The 24,784-nt window shown below is 41.4% G+C and overlaps 1 protein-coding gene across 12 annotated transcripts in view; it reads left to right on the forward strand.

The window, feature by feature from the left end:
* Positions 1-24,784, forward strand: part of KCNH7 (potassium voltage-gated channel subfamily H member 7) — a 254,288-nt gene that overhangs the window by 168,117 nt on the left and 61,387 nt on the right. For 3 of the 12 annotated variants that reach the window (XM_083406100.1, XM_083406105.1, XM_083406104.1), the window contains exons 4-8: positions 2,288-2,320; positions 9,255-9,683; positions 11,221-11,241; positions 11,831-11,854; positions 14,382-14,596. In XM_083406100.1, coding sequence (XP_083262226.1) covers positions 2,288-2,320; positions 9,255-9,683; positions 11,221-11,241; positions 11,831-11,854; positions 14,382-14,596 — 722 coding nt within the window. The remainder of the gene's footprint in view (positions 1-2,287; positions 2,321-9,254; positions 9,684-11,220; positions 11,242-11,830; positions 11,855-14,381; positions 14,597-24,784) is intronic. The other 9 variants (XM_083406108.1, XM_083406109.1, XM_083406110.1 and 6 more) reach the window with 7 other exon arrangements.

Here is a 24,784-nt window from a genome sequence, read left to right on the forward strand (position 1 = left end):
TTATAACACAAGCTGCTCCTACATCTTTCTATGGCTGGAATTTCAGCCTTACATTCCATGCACTTAACAAACCTGGATTTCCCCAGACATTTTAGCAATTTTTCTCCTGGGCACTGCTTCTGATTGCAGTATTCCGGCTATCTCTGGGAAATTCCAGACATATGGCAACCCTACAATTTGCCTGATCAACAAAGCAGGATCTTCAGCTGGCTGTGCCTTTAGTCACCAGCATTTAAGTTCTCCAGCTCTGAGCCAATGGAGATCCTGAGCTGGAGAACACACCCACAGTGCTGTAGAATCTTGTACTTTTGCTGTTTTTGACTTCCAAGACTGTTGTGATATATATTTGTCCTCCCCACTCACCTTTAAAAGGTTTCCCTTAGCAGAACAGCATCAGTCAGCCTGATCACTCCCACTTCTTTCCTCCTCTGGCACAAGCCAGTAAAAAAGGCCAGCTTAGCAAGATATCTGGGATTGTGGTTTGCTTCTTCCTAGCAAGCAAGCCAGGATTGCTAGCCAGCCTTTGAAGGAATAGGTTTCCCAAATCTAAAAACCTGACTGTACAGTCAGTCTGGAACGGGCCCCAAAATCCACATTTTTCCTCCTCCAAGGGAGCATTTTCTAAAATGCATTAACTTGAGGTCGTGAGTCAGTGTATAAACAGAAAACCAGCTGTGCTCAAAGCTCACTCCTTTATCAGTCCGTGATGGCAATGGATGACCTTGGCTGTTCCAGTGGAGCAGGGATGGCACTCTGTCTATCTTATCTTACATTAAGACCACACTCTGACGCACGAACTTAGTCCGGGAACGGTGCCAGGAGTTGGTGACCTCTTGCTCCAAGATAAGACTGCTGGAACAGGAACACCCTTTTATGGTCAAAAGTATAGGAAGAGGAAAACCCTTTTATGGTTAAGAGTAAGGAGCAGGAACATCTGTAATGTCAACTTGCATGTATAAGCTGACGTGGCTGGATTCCTGGGGAAGGGGGGAGAGGGTCCCTGGAGGATATATATACTGCATGAAATCTCTCATTTCTTTGGACTTGCTGTGAGCTGATCACACAAGTGCCTTCTGCTATCCGGAGAGCAGAATAAACTCTTTCTCTGAATCAACCTTGGTGTCATTTGACTTCCTTCCTCCCTCCCGGGAGCAACGCAGACCCCACCAGTTGGTAAAGTCTAATAAGGGTACACCTTAAACCAAGGTTTGTTGTTAGCTTATGAATCTCGACTTGGTAGGGATCAGACAACCCTGTATTTGTTAGAAGAAGAGCAGAGTGGGAACAATTTGGCGGAATGCATGCAATGCCTTCTTAAGCCAGTTGCTCATTTTTCCTATCATAAGAGCAATTTGCCACATTTTTGCATCAGGCATCAGCATTTCAAGGCATATGTTTCTTAATATACATATTATTATATGCAATTTTGACTAATGTGCATGTTTTGCAAGCAATGTTTTGCAATATAATGCATTTTTGTTTGTTATTTTGACTAAAGCATGTGTTTTTATGCAAAAAAAAAAAAAAAAAAGAGAGAGACAACCCAATACATACATTTTTGGTACACAGTTTTTTTTACTGAAGAACTTTGCTCCAAAATTTGGAGAATGCAATTTTCAAAAGTTAGCTGCATTTTGGTTAGCATATTGTTTCATGAAATGCAAGATAGGGAGATTCCAACCCAAATTTCTCCCCCATCCCTATTTATGTCAATATTCTTGGCTTATTGTTATGTGTCAACACTGGCAGTGGATCCATTGGTAGTTTTGACCAACTTATTATTGCATCAGTTCTCCTCTTGTAAGAAAACAGGAATGGTGGCTAGATGGCCATTGGGATCCCTTTCAGCTCTGCAATTCTATGAACAATCTCACACAGTTATTTTGAACATTGTTCCTTAAAATGCACAAGACTGCGAAAGAAAGGGCTCACACCATACTTCACACATGCTGGGCAACTGTCCAGGGTCCCAAAAGGTCAAAGCAATGAAGCTGCCCTCTATTGCCTCAATTCTGTACTGTCCAAAGCCATTACACATACAAGCAGAGTGGTGTTTGGCTGTGAAAGCAATGTATTACATTAAATACCATCCATGTGGATCTGTATATTTATGATTTATTGAAAGGCAACCATTGAGCCAAATTCTAATTTTTGTGTATATCTCCTTGACATATGCTTCTTTCCCACATTTAAGGTTAACTATAACTGATTTATTATTATCTGCTATTTCTTTTTTTAAAAAAATAAAATGAATGCTATCTGTAAATTCAGTTTACTTGTATTTCAGATGGCAACAACCTTTCAAGAGGCTCATTTTCAGGTAATTCTATCCATTGAAATCCTATTTACACCACTTCTGCTTCTATTATTTCAATGACTAGCCCAGCTTTCCTGAGCACTGATTCAAAGCTGTTTCTTACTTACTGGATCTGAATACCTTCCTCTTTTCTATAGATGCTCACCAAACCCAGAACATCCTACCAGCCACGTATTAGATGATCTCCCTGCTCATGCAGTTTGTTGCAAAAATAAGAGCTTTATCAAGCATGCACATCCAGCCTTCAATTCTGTGGGTCACATTTTATGAAGGCTTAGATTATCTGACATCATGTCCTACCCACCAAGTTTTTGGGACGACCAATTTTAATCTCTTTTCTACATGGATGTATCGCTTGAAAACATTGCCCTGTGAACATCACATATATTGCATCAACAGAGGCATGGTATCCAACCTGATACAGATTTTTTTTTCCCCATGTCAGAAAGAAGGTCCAGAGATTGTAATAGATTAAGCGCCACAAGCTACTTTTATTTCAATAACTAAATGCAAATATTCAGTTTAAATATTTCTGAATTCACCTAGTTGTGTTCCTTGTTTAAACCCTTTGCTTTGAGGTCATTTATCCATGCCTCTTAAGGGTAACTCTTGCATGGCTCAGTTGTCCCACCCTAATCCTCCCCATCCTTATTTCATTCTCCTGTCTCTTAATGGTGAGGATAAAAGAAAATGGACCCTCTTATCCCACCAGGCTTAAGTGTCCATCGTGCAAGTATTAACAGCTTTAGTCCTCAAATCTGTCACCACCATCCACGTGGCATACTATGGCCCAAATCTATCTGTCTCACTACCATGTATTGCATGCGATACCAAGGATGTATCTTAAGCTTATCACACCATCTCCTTGAGTTCAATGGACTGCGGAGCTTTCCACCCACTAGAGTCGCCTTCGTTTCAGGTCACTTGTGCTAGATGTGGCTTCCTAGCCTGCTTTTTTTTTTTTAGCTTGGCCCTGCTGGCCCACCTTGGCCACTCATTCACTCGACCACAACTGCAGCATCTTTCACACATCCCACAGCCATGTGAGAGCCACTTCCTTGCGTGAGAGGTTCCCCCCACACACACCTTTTCTCATCATACTTGAATCTTTTCTTTATTACAAGACATTAAACAATAAAATTCATAAGCTAAAATCATCACATGGCCACTAATATATCAAAAAACAATGTCAATTAATACAGTGTGCAATTTATACTCGGAGTTTGGTGACAAAGATAGAGCATAGCCTGATGTAGATAGATAGGGTCAAATAAATCCATCTCTTTTACAGTTGATGGCTACCTTGGCTATATAATTTGCTCTAATTTTCCTAGCAGCAGTTGCAAAGAGTGCTACACACCAGGTTACATACTTATCTGTGTCTGCGAGGAGATATAAAATCATGTCAGAGGGGTTCTGGTGAGGGGACCTTGTCATTATAGGTACTAAAAATCTTTTTCTTGCATCATTATATAGGGGACAGTGCAAGATATAATTCATAAGGTCCTCTATTTCAGGACATCCCCTAATGCAAACACGTTCGTTTTTTGGTATGCCTCTATGTCTCCCATCTCTATAAGCAGAGTTTATTGTATTTAATCGGAACTCTGTAAAAGCTTTCCGAAGCTGTGCAAAAGTCAATTCATTAAAATAAGATGCATGTTCATTGACCTCTCTAAGTTTAAAATACAATGGGGCATACTTGAATCTGAATAAAGCTGAATGGCAGGAGAGTAAGAACAGGCGAAAAGGAAGTATTCTTCACACAGAGCAAAATTAAACTACGGGATTCACTAGTACACAGTGCGAGGTTCACTAGTACACCCACCTGGACAGTTTTCAAAATTGGATTAACCTTATCATGGAAGAAAAAGTTATCAATGACTAGTAGCCATCTATGTAGTGAGTGATAATTTGAACATAGAATAATGGATGCAGCATTCCCCATTGGTGTAAGGAACAATTGTATTTTGCTTAGCTAACAACTCCTATGTGACCATCTAACAGTGGCAACTTCATGGTGCTTGAAGCTGTATCACTGGAAAAGCCAAAACCATCCTCAGAGTGTTTTCCAAACTTGGGTCTCCATCTGTTTTTGGACTACAACTCTCATCATCCCTAGCCAGCAGGATCAGTGGTCAGGGATGATGTGAACCATAGTCCAAAAACACTGCTCTAGAGGCATCATCAACACACAGACACAGACACACACATACACACACACACTTCTGGATTTCTTTTAAGAATGTGAAATAATGACACATATTACTAAATGTACTTAGAAGAATTTTAAATGGGGGGGGGGAGTTTCCCTTCTGCATGGGTCTGAAATGGATAAGGTCAAATACTGCTTATGATTTGGTCTAGTCAACTCTGTTGAGACCAAGAGACAGTCCCTTGCTGTATTGCTGATTCAATCCATATTTCCAAAAGAGGATTAGCAAGACTTGTCAAACATATCTGCCCTACTCATTATTTTCATGAGCATTTCATGAAATAGGGTTTTTGTTTTGTTTTTTGTTTTTGCTGGTTTGTTTTTGCTATTTATAGGCCACCCTATAACAGAAATTATCTGAGCAGCCCCAAAAGATGAAAGCAAGAGCAAGTTTAAATAATTACAATTACAGCAATAATGCAGCGAAGAAAATGTCTCCAAGTACCAGATGCAAATATGATGCAAATGATTTCAATAAATAAATAGAATGGATAAGATCAGGCTATATAGGTGACAATGTCTGTCCTGTTCACACAAATTGTAAGTGAGCTCTGCCTATTTCATGTCCAATAATAGAAGAGGGTTTCTTTTTTTAGAGAGAGACAAAAGAAAGAATATGAAAGATCATTAAATTGCTAATTGCCTTTACAGTAGAAATGAGCCACCTGTCAAAAGACAGTTCAATTAAATCAAAACAGAACATTGGAAGTTTCTTTTCCAGTTAGAAAAAGACTGGCAAAGATATTCATCTGGGTTTCCCATTTCATTCCTGAAAGTATTAGTAGTGAGCCACATTCTCAATGGGTATCCTTTCCAGCTGAACTAGCAGTTAAGACAGCTAAATCAGCAATGCAGCCTTGCAGCCAAACATGGTTGTATTAACCTAGCGAAGCAGAAAAGACCATCTGCACCACCATGAATATTACTAAAATAGAACAGCAGCAGGGTAGGGAGGGAACCTTCTACATTTTCCATTGCAAAAATGCAAGGAAATTCGATGAATGATCTTACTTTATGGGCATGCACCGCAACTGATAAACAAAGAACTATAGTAATTGTCTGAGCTTTGATGTAATTAGCTTGCACAATTGATTTACAGACTGTTTTATAACTCAATTTCACGTGCATTACGAAAACTACACAATGACTTTAATGTACTTTGGTAATTTTCAGCTGTAGCCAGTTTGTCAAGCATACATTAGCTGTTAGGCAAAAGCTTCCTGGACAGCTCCCAAGATGCACGTCATTGGATCTATGGGTACAAATTGAAGACTGACAACTCCAATGGCTTTCTCCCATGCCGTGTTTGTCTCTTGTTAAATGCTATGGAGTGAGTGAGTGAGTGTTTGTGTAGACAGAGGAGATAGAAAAGTGTCTCTGTCTCTGACCTGCTTACTACCTCTACACGCTGTGATTATTGTTGTAAAGAACCATACGGACCGGTGGAAAATGTTCATGGTTTAGGTAGGAATGCAGATCCAAACATGCGTCAGTCTGCAGTGTAGATAGATAAAGCATCTGCAAAGAAATTGACATTTGGTATCCTGGGATTCTTATTCTCACTTGGGCACAGAGAGCGTGAATTTCAAGCATACTCCATGGCTAGGAACGGGTGAATCAGCCACCTGTAAAATCTGCATTTATCTGCAATTTTCTTCTTCTTCTTCTTCTTCTTCTTCTTCTTCTTCTTCTTCTTCTCCATCAGAAATTCATCTTTAAATACATGATTAAATATGTAATCTAAAATGCATTTTCCTCACCAAAGATGCATTCTAAATTTATTTGTTTCTCAAATTATGCATTGTAAAGTTTATCTTGATGAGCTGCTCAAGCTGAGAACAGTGTCAGAACATTTAGGAAGTGTGAAAGCTGGCAGATACCTTCGTTCGTTCATGATGTACAGATCAGGTCAGTTCGCATCAGAATTTGCAGTGATCCAGTCCCTCAAGCATCCCCATCCAAAGTCAACTATTCTACACACCCCACAAACACACATGGCCTTTAAAGCTTGAGAGGGCAAAGCACTTATGAGATTGGCTGCTACCTGGTAGGGTCCCTTGCTCGATGTAGAGCCAAAGAGCAAAAGGACTCAGGTAGCAACTCTGCTTGTCACACTGACTGGAAGATGCTGTCCAGAGTTTCATGCAGAGAACATTTCCAACCCTACCTAGTGAGGCTGGGACTTTCTGCATGCAGTTGCTCTGGAACTGAGTCATGACTCATCTGGGTAGTCTATGGCAAGGAAATACAATTGCTCTTCCCCATCGTTCATTCAGTGAACGTGTGAGGAATTGTATGAAAACTCTTTATTTATTGCACATACAGGGCTTCTATGGAATAGAGTAGTTGTACCTCATTTAAGTATTTCATTTCATTTTCTTTAATTATTTCTTTATTTTCAGTTTTTTCATATATCATTTACATACAAATAAAATCATTTTTGTACATATATAGGATTCCCTGAATCCTTAGACCTCCCTCTGCCCCATCATGGTTTCCATTGAAAGTCTTTTCCTACTGCATCTTATAATATTTATCCAAGTTTTGTTTATATCCCATTTTAACCATAAATTTCATATATTACAAGTGTTATATCAGTCCTGCTAATGTTTTTAAATGTTGACAGTGCTCTTTAAGGTAGTCTGCAAACTTTTCCCATTCCTTATTCGATGTCTTGTCTTCTTGGTTCCTGATTCTCCCGGTCAATTTTGCCCTTTCAGCATAGTCCATCATCTTGATTATTCATTATTTTATTTCAATTCAGAAAGAACACAGATTTTGCCATTCTGTTGCAGAAATTTAAAAAGCAGTTCCTAAACTGGATGTTAGCCTCACAGATAGCCAAAAGTAGAAGAAGCAAGCCTCTGGTGAAGAGCTGGGTCTTGACTGAATACAAACATATGTAGGGTCAGGCTGCAAAGTGGTGTACAGTGACATGAACTCTTATCTAAGCTAGCATGTGATTACAAACAACCAATCAAATGATTACAACAACTTTCCTATAGCAATCAGACCCCATAGTCATCATTCCAAAGCAATCAGGTGTTTGTTATGCTCTTTTGACTAGACTATCCCAACTTTTTGCCTCTGTTGACTTCACTCCCACCCCAAAGCCCAGCAACAGGGCAGTGGTGGGCAGAAGAAGAGGAGCTGGGGAATGTGGGAATGAGTGCTGGGCGACAGTTGTCTTCTTCCGAGGTGCTTTCTCACAGTGAAAGTGCAATGTCCATCCACGTTGGGGGGCAGCCCTCTCAAACATATTTTTTGGGAGGAGCAAAGGGCCCTTAGGCCCTTAGGAGTTGGAGCCCTTGCATTGCTCTGGAGTATAAAAAAAGGCTGGTTGAGGAGCAAAGTAGCTATGAGCATGTATAGAAGGCATGTATAGAATTGCACTGTAGGTATTCAGCCACGACACAGACGCACATTATTTGTTTAAGGACATGACCAGCAACTTAATCTAGCAATCACACACCTCTGTCTTTGGTTTTTTCCCCAGGGATGCCTCACTTTATTACACTGCACTGCACAGGCCATTGTATGAAGTCATTTCTTTGTAGTGGATATTCTTTTGTTCAACTACAACATGTCAGCATATGAAAGAACAAACATTCCCTTGTCCTATCAGAACGGGGGCGCCATCTCACCCTCAGGATTATGGATGCCTGATGCTGTAATATGGGCTCCTCCAAAAATGGAAACAACGTGGCGCATTGTGCGTGTGACATCACATACACTATGTGCAGGCGTGTGCATGTCATGTCACATGTCCGTGTTGCAGCGGCTCCTCTTCCTTCTTCTCTCCGCAGCCAGCGAGGCACCCTTTTCTGTGGGGAAGGGCTCTTTCTGCCTCCACATCTGAGCCCCCACTCCCCAGAAGAGGGTGTCTCACTGGCTGGCTGCATTGCTTCTCTCTCGGAGGCAACGCCACACCGGCTGGCTGGCTGTCTCTCTCCAGCTTCACTCATTGACTTTGTGGGTGCCCAGCCCCCACAATTATATTATTTTGGGTGCCTAAGCACCCATGGCCACAGGAGTTGGCTCCTAAGCATCAGAAAATTTATTTTGGTGACTGGTGGTAACCCCACAGAGCCTAAGGCTTGCTGATCAGAAGGTCAGCGGTTCGAATCCCTGCAACGGGGTGAGCTCCCGTTGCTCGGTCCCAGCTCCTGCCAACCTAGCAGTTTGAAGGCACAAAGTGCAAGTAGATAAATAGGTACCGCTCCGATGGGAAGGTAAACGGCGTTTCTGTGTGCTGCTCTGGTTCGCCAGAAGTGGCTTAGTCATGCTAGCCCCATGACCCGGAAGGTGTATGCCGGCTCCCTCGGCCAATGAAGCAAGATGAGCGCCACAACCCCAGAGTCATCCGTGACTGGACCTAATGGTCAGGGGTCCCTTTACCCTTTACCTTTACACACACCCCAATGCTTTCAGAACTCAGGAAGGGGAGTTTATGAAGCAGTTGGGTGACTTGGGGTGTGTTGGGGTGGTGGTGTATCTGCAGCCTTTGCACAGAAAACTCTGCAAGAAGACAGCTTGTTTATGTGCACAATGTGAATGTGTTCCCCTGTGGGTTGTGGCATATGTACCGATCTGCTGATCTCTATTTGATAGAGTGGTCTCCTATTCAGACATAGCAAACGCACCATTGGATTTCAGTGACTGATTGTTTTATACACACATATATATATATACAAAATCCGGCACTTCCCCTTTTCTACTTAGGCAAAATTTTGGGATTCAAGATACCAGGGCTGAGCCTCTTATCATACCGCAAGCAGTCTCTGCCACAGGAAGATCCCGATGCTGTGATTGTTGACTCAGCAAAACGCAGCAATGACTCCATGGCGATGAAGCACTTCAAGTCCCCTACAAAAGAAAGCTGCAGCCCTTCGGAAGCAGACGACACCAAGGCGCTCATCCAGCCAAGCACATGCTCGCCTCCGGTGAATATATCAGGACCCCTTGACCATTCATCTCCAAAACGGCAGTGGGATCGACTATACCCAGATATGCTACATTCCAGTACAGGACTGACCCATGCCCAGTCAAAGGAAAGTATTTGCAATATAAGGAGAGCATCTTCAATACACAACATAGATGGATTTAACATCCATCCCAAGAATGTGTTTCGGGACCGGCATGCGAGTGAAGGTATGATTTCTTCTTCTTCTTTTAAATCAATACCTGTAAATTGTGGGATGATTTACATTGTTCCTCAGCTTATTAGGGTCTATTATGGCTTATCCACACTTAGTTTTCAGGCAGACACAAGCCTTTTAACACTTCGTTTCTGAGCTTTGGAGTTGTGTGTATATTTTGCCCTGAGTGTCCTCCACAAAAACCCACTCTTTAAAGCTGAATAGGAACAAAATGTCAATTGAGGTTTTCCATGGATTGAGTTCTGCTCCAACGGAGCTTTAAAGAGTTGGTTTTCATGAGGCACTCGGACACAGAGCTTTAAATCATGGACTATGCCTGGAAAAAGCAGAGGAAAGCCAATTGTGGATAAACTACCACTGTATGTTAAAGTCTGACTCCTTGGATCTTTCACTCTCCTGTTGGTTTGGCGAATAATGTTTCCTAAAAATTGGCTGCTCTTCAGCTTAAAACAACAATAATTTCCTTGCAGCAGCATGGGGAAATCATGCTAAAACTGACAGCAAAATCAAAATAAGCACAAGAAATAAAGAACAGAATAAAACAGCAATCCTACCATGGATTAAAATGGGGGCAAACAAAGAAACAAACTAAAGGCTGGCTAGCTAGCTTGTAATAATAAATTGGTTTCTCCCTGGTAGTGAAAGTCCATCAGAGTCAATCAGGGCTGACCCAAGATGGATTGTATCTAAGGCCAAGTTATTTTGGCACCTGAGGCTGTAGATCCCACGATATACTCTCCCTGGAGTTGGTCAGAGCGTGGTGCTGATAATCCCAAGGTTGCAGGTTTGATCCCCATATGGGACAGCTGCATATTCCTGCATTGCAGGGGGTTGGACTAGATGGGTCCTTTCCAACTACATTTCTAGGATTCCATGAATTGTACCTGAAAACGAAAAGGGAGGCAGCACAGCTGCTTAAGCACTAAAAATGTTATGTTGTGAACTGCCTTACAGGTACAGGATACGTTTAATTGATTATTTAATAATGGCTTCTCCCTTCCCGGTCCCCATTAACAGTCCTAACTGTAGTTTTCAAACTTTCAAAGTCACCTATGGATATGACACACCATCCTGGTCTACTACAATGCATTATATAATATTTTATAACACATTCTATGTTGGTCTACTGATTACATAGATCCTGAAGTGGTTACAGTGTGGGGCTGTTAAATATGTGTAACTGGCTGCATCATGCCCATCATCAGTTTGCTACAAACACAAGCCTGAATCCAGACAGGTTTCAAGCAGTAAATTCTCAAAATTGGGGGCTTTCCAGTATGCCTGAAGGCGCTCTTGCTCCTCCGTCCCCCTGAGTGTGAATACAAGTGCTTTCCACTCACACAGAGAGATGTTTGGATCTCACCCATTAGCAGGTTCCATAAAATAAAAATTGGGGCCCTTTGAACATATGTTGGGGTAACAGTTTCAATTAAAAAAATATACACTTTCAAAAATAACCACTGTTGAGTGTTTGGATATAGAGTTTATTGTTTTTCCCCTCTGCTTTTCTTTACTCTGCTGAATATCAGACAATGGCCGTAATGTCAAAGGTAATGTAGACACGTACAATTTATTGTCCAGTGCTTTCGAGAGCCCCATTCCTTTGGCATGTTAATTTGCCTGCTATATGAAATGTACAAATGCAACTTCCCCATGCTGATCTCTATTGGGCTGGGCACATGGTAGAAATTTTGCTTGGTGGATGCATCACGATTCCCTTTGCTCTCGCCACAAAATCATTACAAGCAGTCATCAACAAAAGCGCCGAAAGGATATGCTCTTTTAAATCAGATTGGTTCTGTGCATCGGTCCCAGTTGATTTGAACGGGAGAGTTGAAGTGGGCTTATTGCTGCCTCCCATTGGAATCAACTGGGCTTAAAAGTGCTTAGCTTTTACTGCGCGTTTATATAGATGAACTAGGTATGCTACCAATCTTATGTAGGCAAAATCAGACGCCTAAGTTTCCGAGAGATGAACTTGCAAAAATACTTTAAAAATTGGCTCAGAATGATCCTTAATAGCAATGATAGGTTTAAAATCTAATCCTGTTTTGCCTTTTACACGTCAAGGAAATTAATTAATAATCTGGACCCTTGTGGCGTTCTTTACTTATTCCTCTTTTGTCTCCTTAAAACTAGTTTCACGCTCCTGGATGGCAGGGGGTATGGTTTAAGCTTACTGTAGTCTTAAAATGTGCATGCATGAATTTCATTTGCAATTTCACGCAGAGAGCATTCTTAATCACATTCAGTACATTATGGAATTGGTCCTTTTCACCAGGACAATGAACCTAAAAGACAACCAAACAGAGCCTTTTCTACATCAATGTGTACAATTTGGATCCAGTTCATTATGTTTTTCTTAACACACCTTCTTTTTAAAAAATAAATCCTTCCGGGACAAAGGCATCACTCAGCTGAACTAAACAATTATATTTAGAGCCTACATTTGGGAGCCGAGTCAGGAAGTGGGGAGGCGGGGCAGAAAGAAAGAGGACTTTTGCACCTTTGGGGCCTCTTCACAATTTCATGCATGTTGTAGAAAGTTTGTGTACTCGGTAAAATGTCTCCTGTCGAAAGTGCATGGCCTGCATGAGCCAAGGTCTGTAAGCAGCACATCGCTACTGGTTTATGAAGCCCACACATTTGCTTCTTGTGTCCATCAGCAGTGGTTTAGATATAGTATGGTGCTATTCCGTAAGTGGAGTAATATTTGTAAGTGGGTGTTGGTTTCAAAGTACTTGACATTGTACTTTTGTCTGTGTTCTTTTTAAGCAACTGTTAATTTAAGTCAATGTTTGGCATAACAGATTTGGAAAACAGATTTAAGACACTAGTGTATCTGTCTTCCCCTTTCTTGCTGTGCATCATGCAAGCATAGCACAAAGAGCCAAGAGAGATCCATTGGATTGTATCCAAAGTTGCACCAGTGGAGGGCTGTGGGTACAACAGATCATTCTCTTCCTCACTGTGTCCCCTGAAAAGAGTGTGGGGGTGAGGACCCCTCCCAAACACCATGGGTTGTGTCATATGGGGCTGCGGCAGGGATCTAAGAAGGCTGCAATTTCTGTTCTAACTAATAGTCATTACAATCAGCACTGTTTCCATTCCGCTACAATTCGGTTTCCACTAATGTTATGTTATTTGTCTCATTGACTACTATTTAACTAGTTAAGTTACGTACGTTACTTAGCTTATGCAACTATTTATGTAACTTATGTAACTGGCATTCATTTCAATATAAAGGAAATGTCAAAACAATGTAAATAAGTTCATTGATTAAGTATTGTAATTAAACAACAACGATGTGAACAAGTATTGGTCGCATTCACTTCACGAATTTCTATTCCTGACTACTGACAAACATGTGAACTGCAGTCATTTCTATGTTCTGTTCCATTTCTGTTGGCATATCTAGGCTGTAATAGGAGGGGAGCGTTGCCCCAAATCAGGCAGAATAATCTTGGGTCAACGGACTGTAAGATTCCTGTACTTGATTTTGAGCAATTCCTCCTTCCCACGGCAGTCCCACAAGGCACAACGCACAGTGTTCCTCTCCAACCCTCCAAATAAACTTGAAGGAGAGGGTCTGTAGGGAGGAAGGTTGCCGGAAAGTTTGCCTTTGACTCACGCAATGTTGGATCCAACCCATTCTTTCCAAATGGGCACCTTAATCCATTAAGTGTTTGTTCAGTTGGTGCTCAGAGAGCACAAATGCTGATTAGAAGAAACTGTGCTGTGTGGTTTTTCTCCCCGATCTCGACATCTAGGTACAAGGGAAGTATATATTTGTCATAGTTTCCCTCACCCTTCTTCTGTCCACACACCAACTCTGTGGATAAGTTAACAGAGGGAGATTGTTCACTCTTGAGATTCTTGGCTAAAGGGGCATTTGAACCTAGTCCAACTCTATCCATTACCACACCACTGATCAAATGCCACAGAAGGAAGCTAGCCAGCATCAGGTCCACCTGGTAAAAACAACTCTGTTTTCCCCATAATGCAGTACAGTGGCCATTGAAAGATGCCTGATCAGTCTTCTCCCCACTTGTGATCTTGCGATCCACAGCAAGTAATATTCAGAAGCATACTCCATGAAATGCATCTGGATTGACACTGCATCCTGTGTTCCTGCCTTTAAAAGCTCTTGATAATCTGAGGACTCATCCATGGCTCAGCCTCTCTTTGCTGCTGAATCGGAACAAATGGCAATCAGATTTTGCACAGATTGCTGTTTGTTCCGATTCACCAGTAAAGACTGTTTTCCTGGGGAAAGAATGTTTTCCATTTTTTCTAGGCATGGAACAAGCAGAAGTACAGACAAGCCCTCAGTGTAGTCTGGGATATTTGAACTGCTTCAAAATCTGCCTGCAGCAGTTCACAATTTTTTCTTGCAACCTACATGCTTGAAATGGATCAAGTAGGCAAGTGTTGGCAGGTTCTAAGCTAGAAGGCTATCACTTTGGGCCATTAAGTCTTTTACATTGCAGGCATGGAATTACCTGTTTCAGGCTGCAATCCAATACCCATTTACCTGGGAATAAACCTCATTGAGCTCAATGGGACTTAATTCTAGGTAGACACGTATAGGATTGCAGTGTTAGGTGCTGATTTCTGTAGTCCATCAATTCTTAATAGAGTTTTGCAATACTGACACCTCCACCCTCCGGCCTCTCTTTTTTTTTTTTAGGTCCTTTTAACCATATCAAGTCAAGTCTATTAGGATCTACATCGGATTCAAACCTCAACAAATACAGCACCATCAACAAGATCCCCCAGCTCACTCTGAACTTTTCCGATATCAAAAATGAAAAAAAAAGTTCATCGCCTCCATCTTCAGAGAAAACAATTATTGCACCCAAAGTGAAAGACAGAACACACAATGTAACTGAAAAGGTTACACAGGTAGGATATATTCTTTTATATAAACTTTGGAGTGGTTCTGTAAAATTTGTTTTAATGTGAGTGGTGTTGTGGATTTCATTCCAGCTTTAGTCTTCAGACTAGTTCATGCATTCTTTTTCTAAGCAAGTCCTTTAGAAAACAGTCACATTCATTCACATGCCTCCTTCCCATTCTTTTATGCACCAAGAGAAATGAGGCTGTGGAGTGGGTCCTCTCTGGGGTTACATGGGGGAAATCCTTGCTCGTGTAGGAATAATATATTTGCATCAAGGTGCATGAAATTTTCTATGCAGGAGATGCCCCCAGTGCCTGATTACAGTAAACATTTTCATTTATATAATTCTTCATATCTATCATCTCTGTAATCCTTACAACAGTGCTATCAGGTGAGCCCTGGACTTAGGATCTTTCTTCTGCCTTGACTGTGACACTGGGGAACATTTTCATATGACTGTTACGTTTCTCTTCCTCTTCAAGAAATGTATAGCTACTGGAGAAAGTGAGAGAAAGGGGACAAATTGGTTCTTTCTGTCTGGAGATCAACCAACAACTTGAACCTAACTAGATTTGCCTATTTTTTCAAATGATGCTCCAAACATTGCACTTTGTTTGACACTTGTAAAATATTTTGAGAACATAATTTGCAAACGGTCCATTGACCTAACACAGATAGGTCATTGGCAACATGTTCTCCTTTTTTCTTACCAGATTTTCCCCTGAAAAAGTAAATCGGGATTAAAGGCGGAAAACATCAACTGGAATTTGGGTGCCAACAACATTGTGTGGGCACGGCAAAAAACATGCCAGCATGAGGAGTACTCATTCACAATAAACACCCATCTGGAAGCACACTTAGTCTCTTTTTGGTCTAATCCAGAATGTCTTGTTGAACATGGAGATCATTTTGCTGCGTATTTGCAGAATCTACTTGTATAGATAGCGTAAATCCAGTTTCTTCCTCTCTCTCTCTCTCTCTCTCTCTCTCTCTCTCTCACACACACACACACCTTCATGCTGGTGTGATAAATTAATGCCAAAATATGCAATTCCAATTCACTAGCTATTCCATATCAGAGATTAGTGTCTTAAAGGGGGAAAATTGATCTACACTTAAATGAATAACATAATCATTTACACATTTATACAAGACCCTGGCAGAATCAGTTTAGGACAGTCTGACTTGCCAGGAACTCTACAGCTCACTAAATTTAAAATTAAATTTGAAGTGCTCCCCAAGATGCCAAGAATACTTCACAGAATACTTCCAGGGCAATTTATCTCATGTTTCTATTCTCTTTATAGTTTTGTAAAATTCTGGTCCTGTTGCTTGCTTTACAACTACAGTATTTCTTCTGAGGATGAGAAAGAAACAAAGAATCAAGGAGTGGTTTCCTTCCCACGTATAACCTTTTCTCATTCATCATTCCCAGTTTTTGTGTGCTCGGTGCCTTCAGCACACTGTGTGTGTGACACTTTACAGAGTACGAGAAGACAGGTCTCTGCCCCCAAGGAACTTGGGGCAGGGTCATAGCTCAGTGGTACAGCATCTGCTTTGCTTGCAGAAGGTCCCAGCTTCAAATCCCAGCATCTCCACATAGTGCTGGAAGAGAGCCCTATCCAAAAGCTACCTGTCAGTATAGACCAGGTGTGGCTAACCTTTGGCCCTCCTGATGTTTTTGAACTACATCATCTATGGCCGTTGACCATTGGTAGTTGTTGTTCAGCAATATCTGGCAGGCCAAAGGTTTCACACACCTGGTGTGGACAATTCTGAGCTAGATCAGGTGTGCGAATGATTTGGCATCAGACAGCTTCCTATGCTACTCTGAACTGGCAGTCTATTCCATCTGCTTAGAGTTTGAGGAACCCCTGAAATTTAGAGTTCTTCCCATTTCGACGGGACTGTTACAACCCATATGAGGTTTCCCCATCACCCTGACCCTTTATCCTGAACCTTCAGGTTGCAGGTGATGGGAAAGGCCTTTGCCCAAGACCCTGGACAATCATTGCTGGTCAGAATAAGACAGTCCTGGGCTAGATGGGCAAATTGTCTGATCTGATATAAGGCAGCTCCTTATGTTCATATACATGTTGCATCCCATGGCCTTAAATGCTACACCTATTGGCAGTGACGGTGTCACACATTTGCTCTTCATCGTTCACTTCACTTTCTTCTGCCACATAAAGAAAATGTGGTGTCCCTTCCTTCTATTGATGCTGCGGCCTTGCCTTTGATCTTCCTGGGCAGAGAAGGGCAGAGTAAAGTTTGAAGAACTTCAGTGAAAAATATAGCCGTGGCCAGCGGGATGAAGCAGGAGGGACATTGCTAACTTGGCTTCCCAATGCTGTGGTCACTTCTGGTAACTGGGAGGGTGAGAGGCAAGGTGGCAGAAAGGTCAACACAGTGCGAGAGCAGCAGCAGAGCCAATCTGACACTCCTGACTCTTCCTTTCACTGCACCAACCTGCCCTCTCAGTTATCAGCAGCATGCCATGTGGTTATAGAGTGGGGCCATGTAAGTGACACCCAGCCTACCGTGCCAGCCACCAATGGAAGGAGAATGTCAGTACATAATTTTAATGTTGCAAGGGAAAGAAACAAAAAGAAGCATGTGAGGCCAACTGAACAGGTGGTGGGGTGTTCAGTGGATCTTTTTGATTTAGCACAGTTCCCCCCCCCCCATTTTAATACTACCAGATGTGCAAATATTTATCACCTGTCCAATCCAGTCTGCCTCACACAGCATTTGTTATTCCAGGTGGTAATTATTCAGTATGCAAATTTTCCAAATAGGAATTAGCAGCACTGGTGATCTGTCCCACTGTCTGAAGATTAAGTTCTGTGAATTTATTAAGTTGTAAATGTTATCTGTGTTTGTCATTTTGGTGGATGCATTTTAGTCGTGCGTTCTTATGTGCTATTCCAAAACGATTGAGTGTGTGCTTGTGTTGGCATGCTAAAATGGTTAACTGCTGGTGAATCCTAAATCAGGGGTTGTCAGCACATTGTTTGTGGGTCCCATGACACCTCTGAAGGCCTTCATTGATACCCCCTAAGACAACGGCTGCAGACTCAAAGCTTTCAACTTAAAAAATAAAAGTAAAGCCTTACTGAAAGGAAAGTTTTAAAGCAAAATGTGCAGGAACCCTTCTACAGTAAGCGATTTCCGTGAGATGAGACAAGCCAGATTGTAGTCAAGATGCATCTTTCCTGTGGTGTGTCTGAGTTCAGATCATCCCTAGACCCCTAGATATTATTTTCTGCAAATGATACTATGCAATAATGTGGGAGGGTGTATAATAATCCCCTCCCCAGGTGGCAAATGCAAAACATAAAAACTTTGCAAAGAGGTCTCAGCATATCAGCTGCTGTGCAGGACCTAAAGCCACGCACTCATGAAGGAATCAATGTATAGTTAACTTGCAGCATAATGGCAAGCATGTCTACTCAGAAGTCAGTCGCTTTTGTTTAATGGGGATGAATGCCAGTTAAGTGGATAAAGGATGGCAGCCAAGGTTTGGAATTGGCATTGGGGGAAACTGGATTATTGTGCCATTAACAGCTGTATCTCCACAATCAGTGCCAGCAGGACGCGGCTGAAATCCCATGGAAAACAGTGAGTTGTCTGGGTTTGGGAGAGCCTACTTTTGTCCCTAATTTTGCTATTTTTCTAGAAAAAGAGGTGCCAGAGTTCACCATGAACGCCTCCCTTGTTCTCTTATAATGGCAATGGTGGGCAATCTGAGAGGTGCTGGAACTGAGTTCCAGTGAGTTCTGCCTGGAAAAAAACCCTGGCTTACACCACATCCCCATGGAAGCCATTTTGTGCCTGGCACCCACAGAACACTCTCAAAATTCGGAGTCCAAATAGGTTGGCAACCCGTGTTCTAAACAATATGGTGAAGCAGGAATTTAAATATAGCTATACTTAGAATTACCTTATTCCATGCTGTAGATTGAAATCTTGAGGACAAGGTTAATTCCATAGTGTATAGCTAATGGGAGTGGAAAGCAGCCTAAAAAGAGAATCTTGTGAACTGTGCACTTTATCATATACCACCTAATTTCCAGATGTCCTAAGCCAGACTATAACTCTTGGGCAAGGGAGTGGGTATCAATTTGCTTTTTATATCCTTCTGTCCTATTCATCTTTCTTGACAACCAGCTCAGAAGAACAGCCCAGTTGCTACATATTTTACACTGACAAGTTCAGATGGGGTCTTGGCAGTGATTGTCAGGAAGAGACAAGTCTTCCCTAGGGCACAAAAAAGTACCTTTTATTAAAGAAAGCTGAAATGCAAAAACCTGACATTCCTCCCTTTTTAATGATTTTTTTTTTAAAGGAGATTCTGACCCTCAAACTATAGTTTGAAGAAAGAGGCACAATAGTACATAACATTTTCTTCTTCCCTGCCCTCCCCATCTCTTTCTCTCTCACACACACACACAGAGACGGAGAGACGGGGACAGAGACAGAGGTGGACTGAAAACACATATTTAAAAACACTGTGAAAATGCTTTTTATATATATATAAAAGTTTTGAAAAACACTATGAATTTTTCATAGCTCAGTATCGCCATCTAGTGTCACATTTATATATTGCACTTTGCAACACATTTAAAACATTTTATTTTCAGCTGTGTAGCTGAGTCCTGAGACAGAAATCTTCCTGAGAACTTCAGGGGACTGTTTCCATTTCTGGAGCCGTTTTTGTATCCAAACCATTCCCACAACTCTTGTATGTGTAACATAGTCATAGAGGATCACTGTGGAACTACAAAATCAGGTTGTGTGACCAGCCCCTAAGGAATTGCTCCTTAATTACTGAGAAAGCTTAAGGTTTAATCTGTATTTTCCAATTATGCCTGTAATCATCCTAGTAATGTAAGCTTAATGCCACTTCATTACTATGTTGTCTCTGTGATTTGTTCAGTTACAGTGTCTCTCTTGTCATCCTTCTCTCTCTTTCTCTCTTCCTGTTCCTGATGAGAAAGGAACATACACACACCACGTGGAAAATGTTGCTCTTCTACATTAATTTTTAATACCTTCCTCCAGTTAAGATTTCAGCTTTTATTGGGGTTACATAGTTACAAAACTTTTTTTTTTTAATAATTGCAACACAGGTCCTAATTATGGTAATGATTTAAGTGTGCTTAATTACACTATCATTTCCAAAGTGTAATTATGCAACAAAGATGTGGAAAAACAGCTGTGTTGGAAGGGAGGGAGGAGGAAATGTGAGTGGGGGATGTACGCTTTGCGGAGATGGGCCCAGCAGCAGAGATCAATGGGCTGATTCTTCCATGTCTCGCACCTGTGAAATCATTAAGTGGGTACAAAATACTAACAAATCACAATGGTGTGCAGGTGTGCAGAGATGAAAGCCTAAGCCAGGGACAAGAGATTGGAGAATGGGCTTTAAAGCCTGGATGTTTTCAAAAATTACAAGCGTGGCATCTTTCTCTTGAAAGGGGATCAGTGGCCTTTTTAATGGTGCTTTCTTCCTTATGGGAAGCAGCGTTAAGGCAGGAGGCCTAATCCTGTAAAAGACACTCCGTTGTTTATGCAGCTGGAGTTAAATCAGCCTGCCATGCAGGTCTGCCCTGTGGTCTTTAGAAAGCAAGATGGTTTTATACTGCACCTGTTGCATCACGCAGGCCACCAGACATTTTTTAGGTGAAAACAGGGACACTCCACATTCTAAGGATCATCACCTTAGCATGTGTAGCTATGTAAGTGCCTGTGCCTGTACACACATACTCTCTCACACACATGTTGTCAAAAGCTCTCCTTTGCCTTCATTTTCTGTGTAAGTAATCCAGGAGCCTAATCCATGTTTTTGTCAGTTGTGTGTAAGAGATCTCCGGTAGGCCCATATTCCCCCGCTCCCATTGGACTTGTTCACATGTCATCTTGAACACAGGTACAAGTTATCACTACGTACCTGTCTGAGGGCATCGGAAGGAGAGAATATTACAATAATAGAGCATTTCCCCCCTCTCTTTTAGCAGTGTGTAAAACCTTCCTACTTGTCTTCAGAAGCGCCGTTTCAGTTTTCAGGGTCAATTAGGCCAAATCAGGAAAATAAATTATATTAGGCAAGCGTTCGGCTGCTTTAACTGAAGAACTGATTCATGAATGAACTTGTGCTAATTGAAAACATCTAACCAACAGGTTTCCATTAGAAGTTCTGGAAGACAGGTAGTTAATGAACGATCAGGGAGTTTAAAAGAATCAATTTAGGAAAGATTAGCAGGCACATGATGTTAAACTCAAAAGAAACACCTTTAAGAGGAAAGCACAGTTTTTTTCAAGAAAATATTGCGGTGTATGAATAGAATCCTGGAGATCCAGCTGGATCTCCAGAGGACCATTTTTGTTTGGATTTCACGTCTACCGGGCATTGCTTAGCCTAAAGTGGGTCAGACTTAAGGAGCTTCCAGGCTCACTGTTTATTGACCATTGATGCAATTAAGTTTGCACAAAACATGCACCGATGTTACTCAACGTTGCCTGCTTATTGAGCATTTGTCCCGATATGCTGACACAGAGATTACATAATCTTGCAAGATAGTGGTTGTTATCCCTCTCAACTGTGATTTTCCAGTCAGTTTCCTTATCACACTGACACTAGATAATTACACTAGGAAGTGCAAGATAGCAACCAAATTTTGCACAACTAAACAGCCCACCTATAGCGCCCCTACTTTATAGAGTTCCTGCATGTGCAATAGCATAATTTGAATTCCCAATAATTTATGTTTTCCGTTGTTTTCTTAAAGGATGACTCTAGGGGAGAAACCAGGAGGAACGTTACTATTTATTGCAAGTCAAAGAACATAATGTTAAGAGGCAGCATACAAAAGCCAAAAATAAACGGATATTGAGGACAATGTTTCCAATGCTTTAAATTCTGCCAATTGTAACATCTGCTGATGGTTTTCTCATAGGTAGACTCTCACTGTTTTTAGATAGTTTTCAGTAATTGTGCTTCTGTCTCTATAGTGTTTTGTTCTTTTATTCACGCTGTGGGCACATCGGTGGAGCAGCAGGACAGAAGTGAATAATGAAATTTTGGTTTCATTCACATAGGCATGATCATACCTGATGTCTCATTCCCTAAAGACTCTCAGTCGCCATTGAAATGCATCCTAATGATAATTGATTGTATGGAATTTCATTCTGGTGATTGATTTGCGAGGGCTGATCCATACATACATGCAGAGAGGATGGTCTGCTCCATGCTAACTAAGAGACACCTTCAGCAGTGTGATGGCACGATGACTCATATCAATTATGAACACAAAATTTGGTTTTCTTGAGAGATAATTTGATCTTTTTTTCGGGGGGGCAGGTTTGCTTATCTGACTCCTTGCTGGCAAGTCTCTCCCCATGCCTCCTGCAATAGACAGAAGTGGGGGTTTTTGAGAAATTTTCCACGGGCATACATGAAATAAATAATTGTTGTTGCTTTCAGTAGTTCATCCAGTGTGTGGCTACTGGGCATTTGAAGAAGAAGAAGAAGAGTTTGGATTTGATATCCCACTTTATCACTACCCTAGGGAGTCTCAAAGCGGCTAACATTCTCCTTTCCCTCCCTCCCCCACAACAAACACTCTGTGAGGTGAGTGGGGCTGAGAGACTTCAGAGAAGTGTGACTAGCCCAAGGTCACCCAGCAGCTGCATGTGGAGGAGCGGAGACGCAAACCCGGTTCACCAGATTACGAGTCTGCCGCTCTTAACCACTACACCAGACCGGCTCTCTTTGAAACTCAAGTGCAGCAAAAGAATGTTCTGAAGGAGTTCCTCCCACAGAATATTCTCTTTGGCTTGCTCTATGAACCTCTCCCATAAAACCAGGCATCTCTTAAGAGGCAACATGTTCTTCTCCAAATATGGCATTTACTGTTTTCTACGCATAAAGACAATTTTATAGTATGCTTAAAAGCTTTAGTATAAATCATTAATCATAAGTTACTAGGCTTCTTGGTGATGTTGAATGTGTAATAGAGACACAGGAAGCTTTATGTGTCAGCAAAATGCAGTTTGGCACCAAGGGAACCTTTCCTACGATTGCAATTGTAATTGACAGGGCTTTTTTCCAGTCAGAACTTGCCGGAACTCAGTTGGGCACCATTGCCATTCTAAGAGAAGAGGTAGGTGTTCATGGTGAGTTCAGGCACCTCTTTTTCCAGAAAAATAGTACTGCTAATAGGGACCATGGTGGACACAAAGAGCTAAAACACACACATGCCATGGTTCTTATGCCATCTCTTTAGTTTAAATAACCACAGCCACACAATACCAAACTCCACGAGAAGCTTCGCATCTACTTTGGCCATGAGCTATTTCCCCTGTCTGCTTTGCTAACTCACTTGGTTCCACTAAGGTTGCCTACACACTGCATTTTTTGAAGTACATTCAAATCACATTTTCCCCCTCTAAAAATTATGGACACTGTGATTTGTTAAGGGTTGCTGGGATTTGTAACTCTGTGAGAGGTAAGCTACAGGGCCCAGAATTCTTTGAGGGAAGGAAAGCGTTTTACATTCAGTGTGAACACAGCCTTAGCTTGATGCAAACCCATTCACATCACAGTGGTGAAGCGAACATTTGCCAGCAAGGCAAACTACCTCCCTGCTCTGAACTCCGTTATTATTATTATTAAGCATTGTACATTTAGTTGTATGCATTGCCTTTTTCCAGCAGTGGGGCACAGTATTAGATATGATCTGGAAAGATCTGTAGCATTCTAGCATTTTACAAGCTGGATCTGTCTCCAGCCCATGCTTTGTGCAGGATTTGGGGGGGGGGGGCTAAGAAGGGTTTATGAGAATTTTAGTGGTGTTATACCCAACTCCCCGTTACTAAGTCTTCTTTGGCTTCAGTGGAGCAAAGGTCAGTTTGCCCTGCTTCAGCTAAACTCTTTGGCAGGAAGAGATTCAGGATCTTAGGTTCAAAAAATGGCCACTTTATTCATTTCCAGGCAGGTTTATATAGTAGCAAATTATATATTGAAACCAATACTTGGGAGGGGAGCATCAGGCTTATGTTCAAATTGCCCTTCTGCCCGGGGAGCTGGCCGGACTTTCCATACTGAAGATTGGATTGCATTAAAGGGTGAGAGAAGACAGGACTTGAGAAGCCAAAATCTATTAGAAAACGTTTATTTTAAAAACAACGGCAACAGAAGGTCAGTGAATGGATTGCAATTTGTAAAATAATGACATAAACAGAACCGTATGCGCAGATAACGATTATAGGGAAAACAGTAAAAGGGGGAAAAGAACAGAATATGGAACGCAACTCGACTTAAAAACTTAAAGAAACAATATGCAACTTAACTTTTCAAATCATAATTATAGTATGCAAAACTAATTATATATTTAACTCTTACGCAACTCTACTTTATTTGCCCGCTAAAACTTCCACCAGTCCAAACTAGTTAAAAAGCTTTACTGTGATTCAGCTATGTAGTAACTTATCCTAAATATATGGATAGGTGGAAAGAAAGAAGGTAATAGCTACCTATCCAGACAGGGATTTGATTCAACCCATTTCTGTTGGCTCAGAGAAGAGCTCTACAGGATCCACAGAAATCAAGGCTATGTGGAAAGGGTTGGGAAAAGAACTTTCTATACAGAGCAGCAACAACTTGCGAATGAAACTACATTATACAGCAATTCAGAACAGCAATTCTTTAAATCCTTCTTACTTAATTGCTTGTTGGGTGAATAGTGTATGCTTCTTAATAAGGGCGTTGAGACTATGGAGGCAATCAATAAGGGCGTATTCCTTTGCAGTTCATAGCTCTTGGTTAGTAAAGCACATGCTAAAAAGACCCCATTTGTTTAATTGAATATGAATATTGTGAGGAGACAAGAGTGATGGGTTAATGGGAGAGAGAAGAAGCAGGAGGGAGGGACATCATGCTTGGTTGGTTGGTTGCTCCTGACTAAGGTGTCTCATAAAATGCAGATAAATATAGGTAAGAAAAATGTTGCAAACTTTCTCCCATTAGCACTCATTGAAAAGGAAACAGTCGGTCACACCTGTTTCACTGATATCCTTCAAATCAGTGGAGTAGGATTTATAGTCTACTTAACCATACAGAGTAAATCTATTTGCTTTGAGACATTACCTGAATGATGCATTTGCCCACCAGCATGGAAGTAATTTTAGAT

Source organism: Podarcis tiliguerta, assembly GCF_965153285.1.
Source record: "Podarcis tiliguerta genome assembly, chromosome: 1".
In the NCBI taxonomy this organism is placed as follows: domain Eukaryota; kingdom Metazoa; phylum Chordata; class Lepidosauria; order Squamata; family Lacertidae; genus Podarcis; species Podarcis tiliguerta.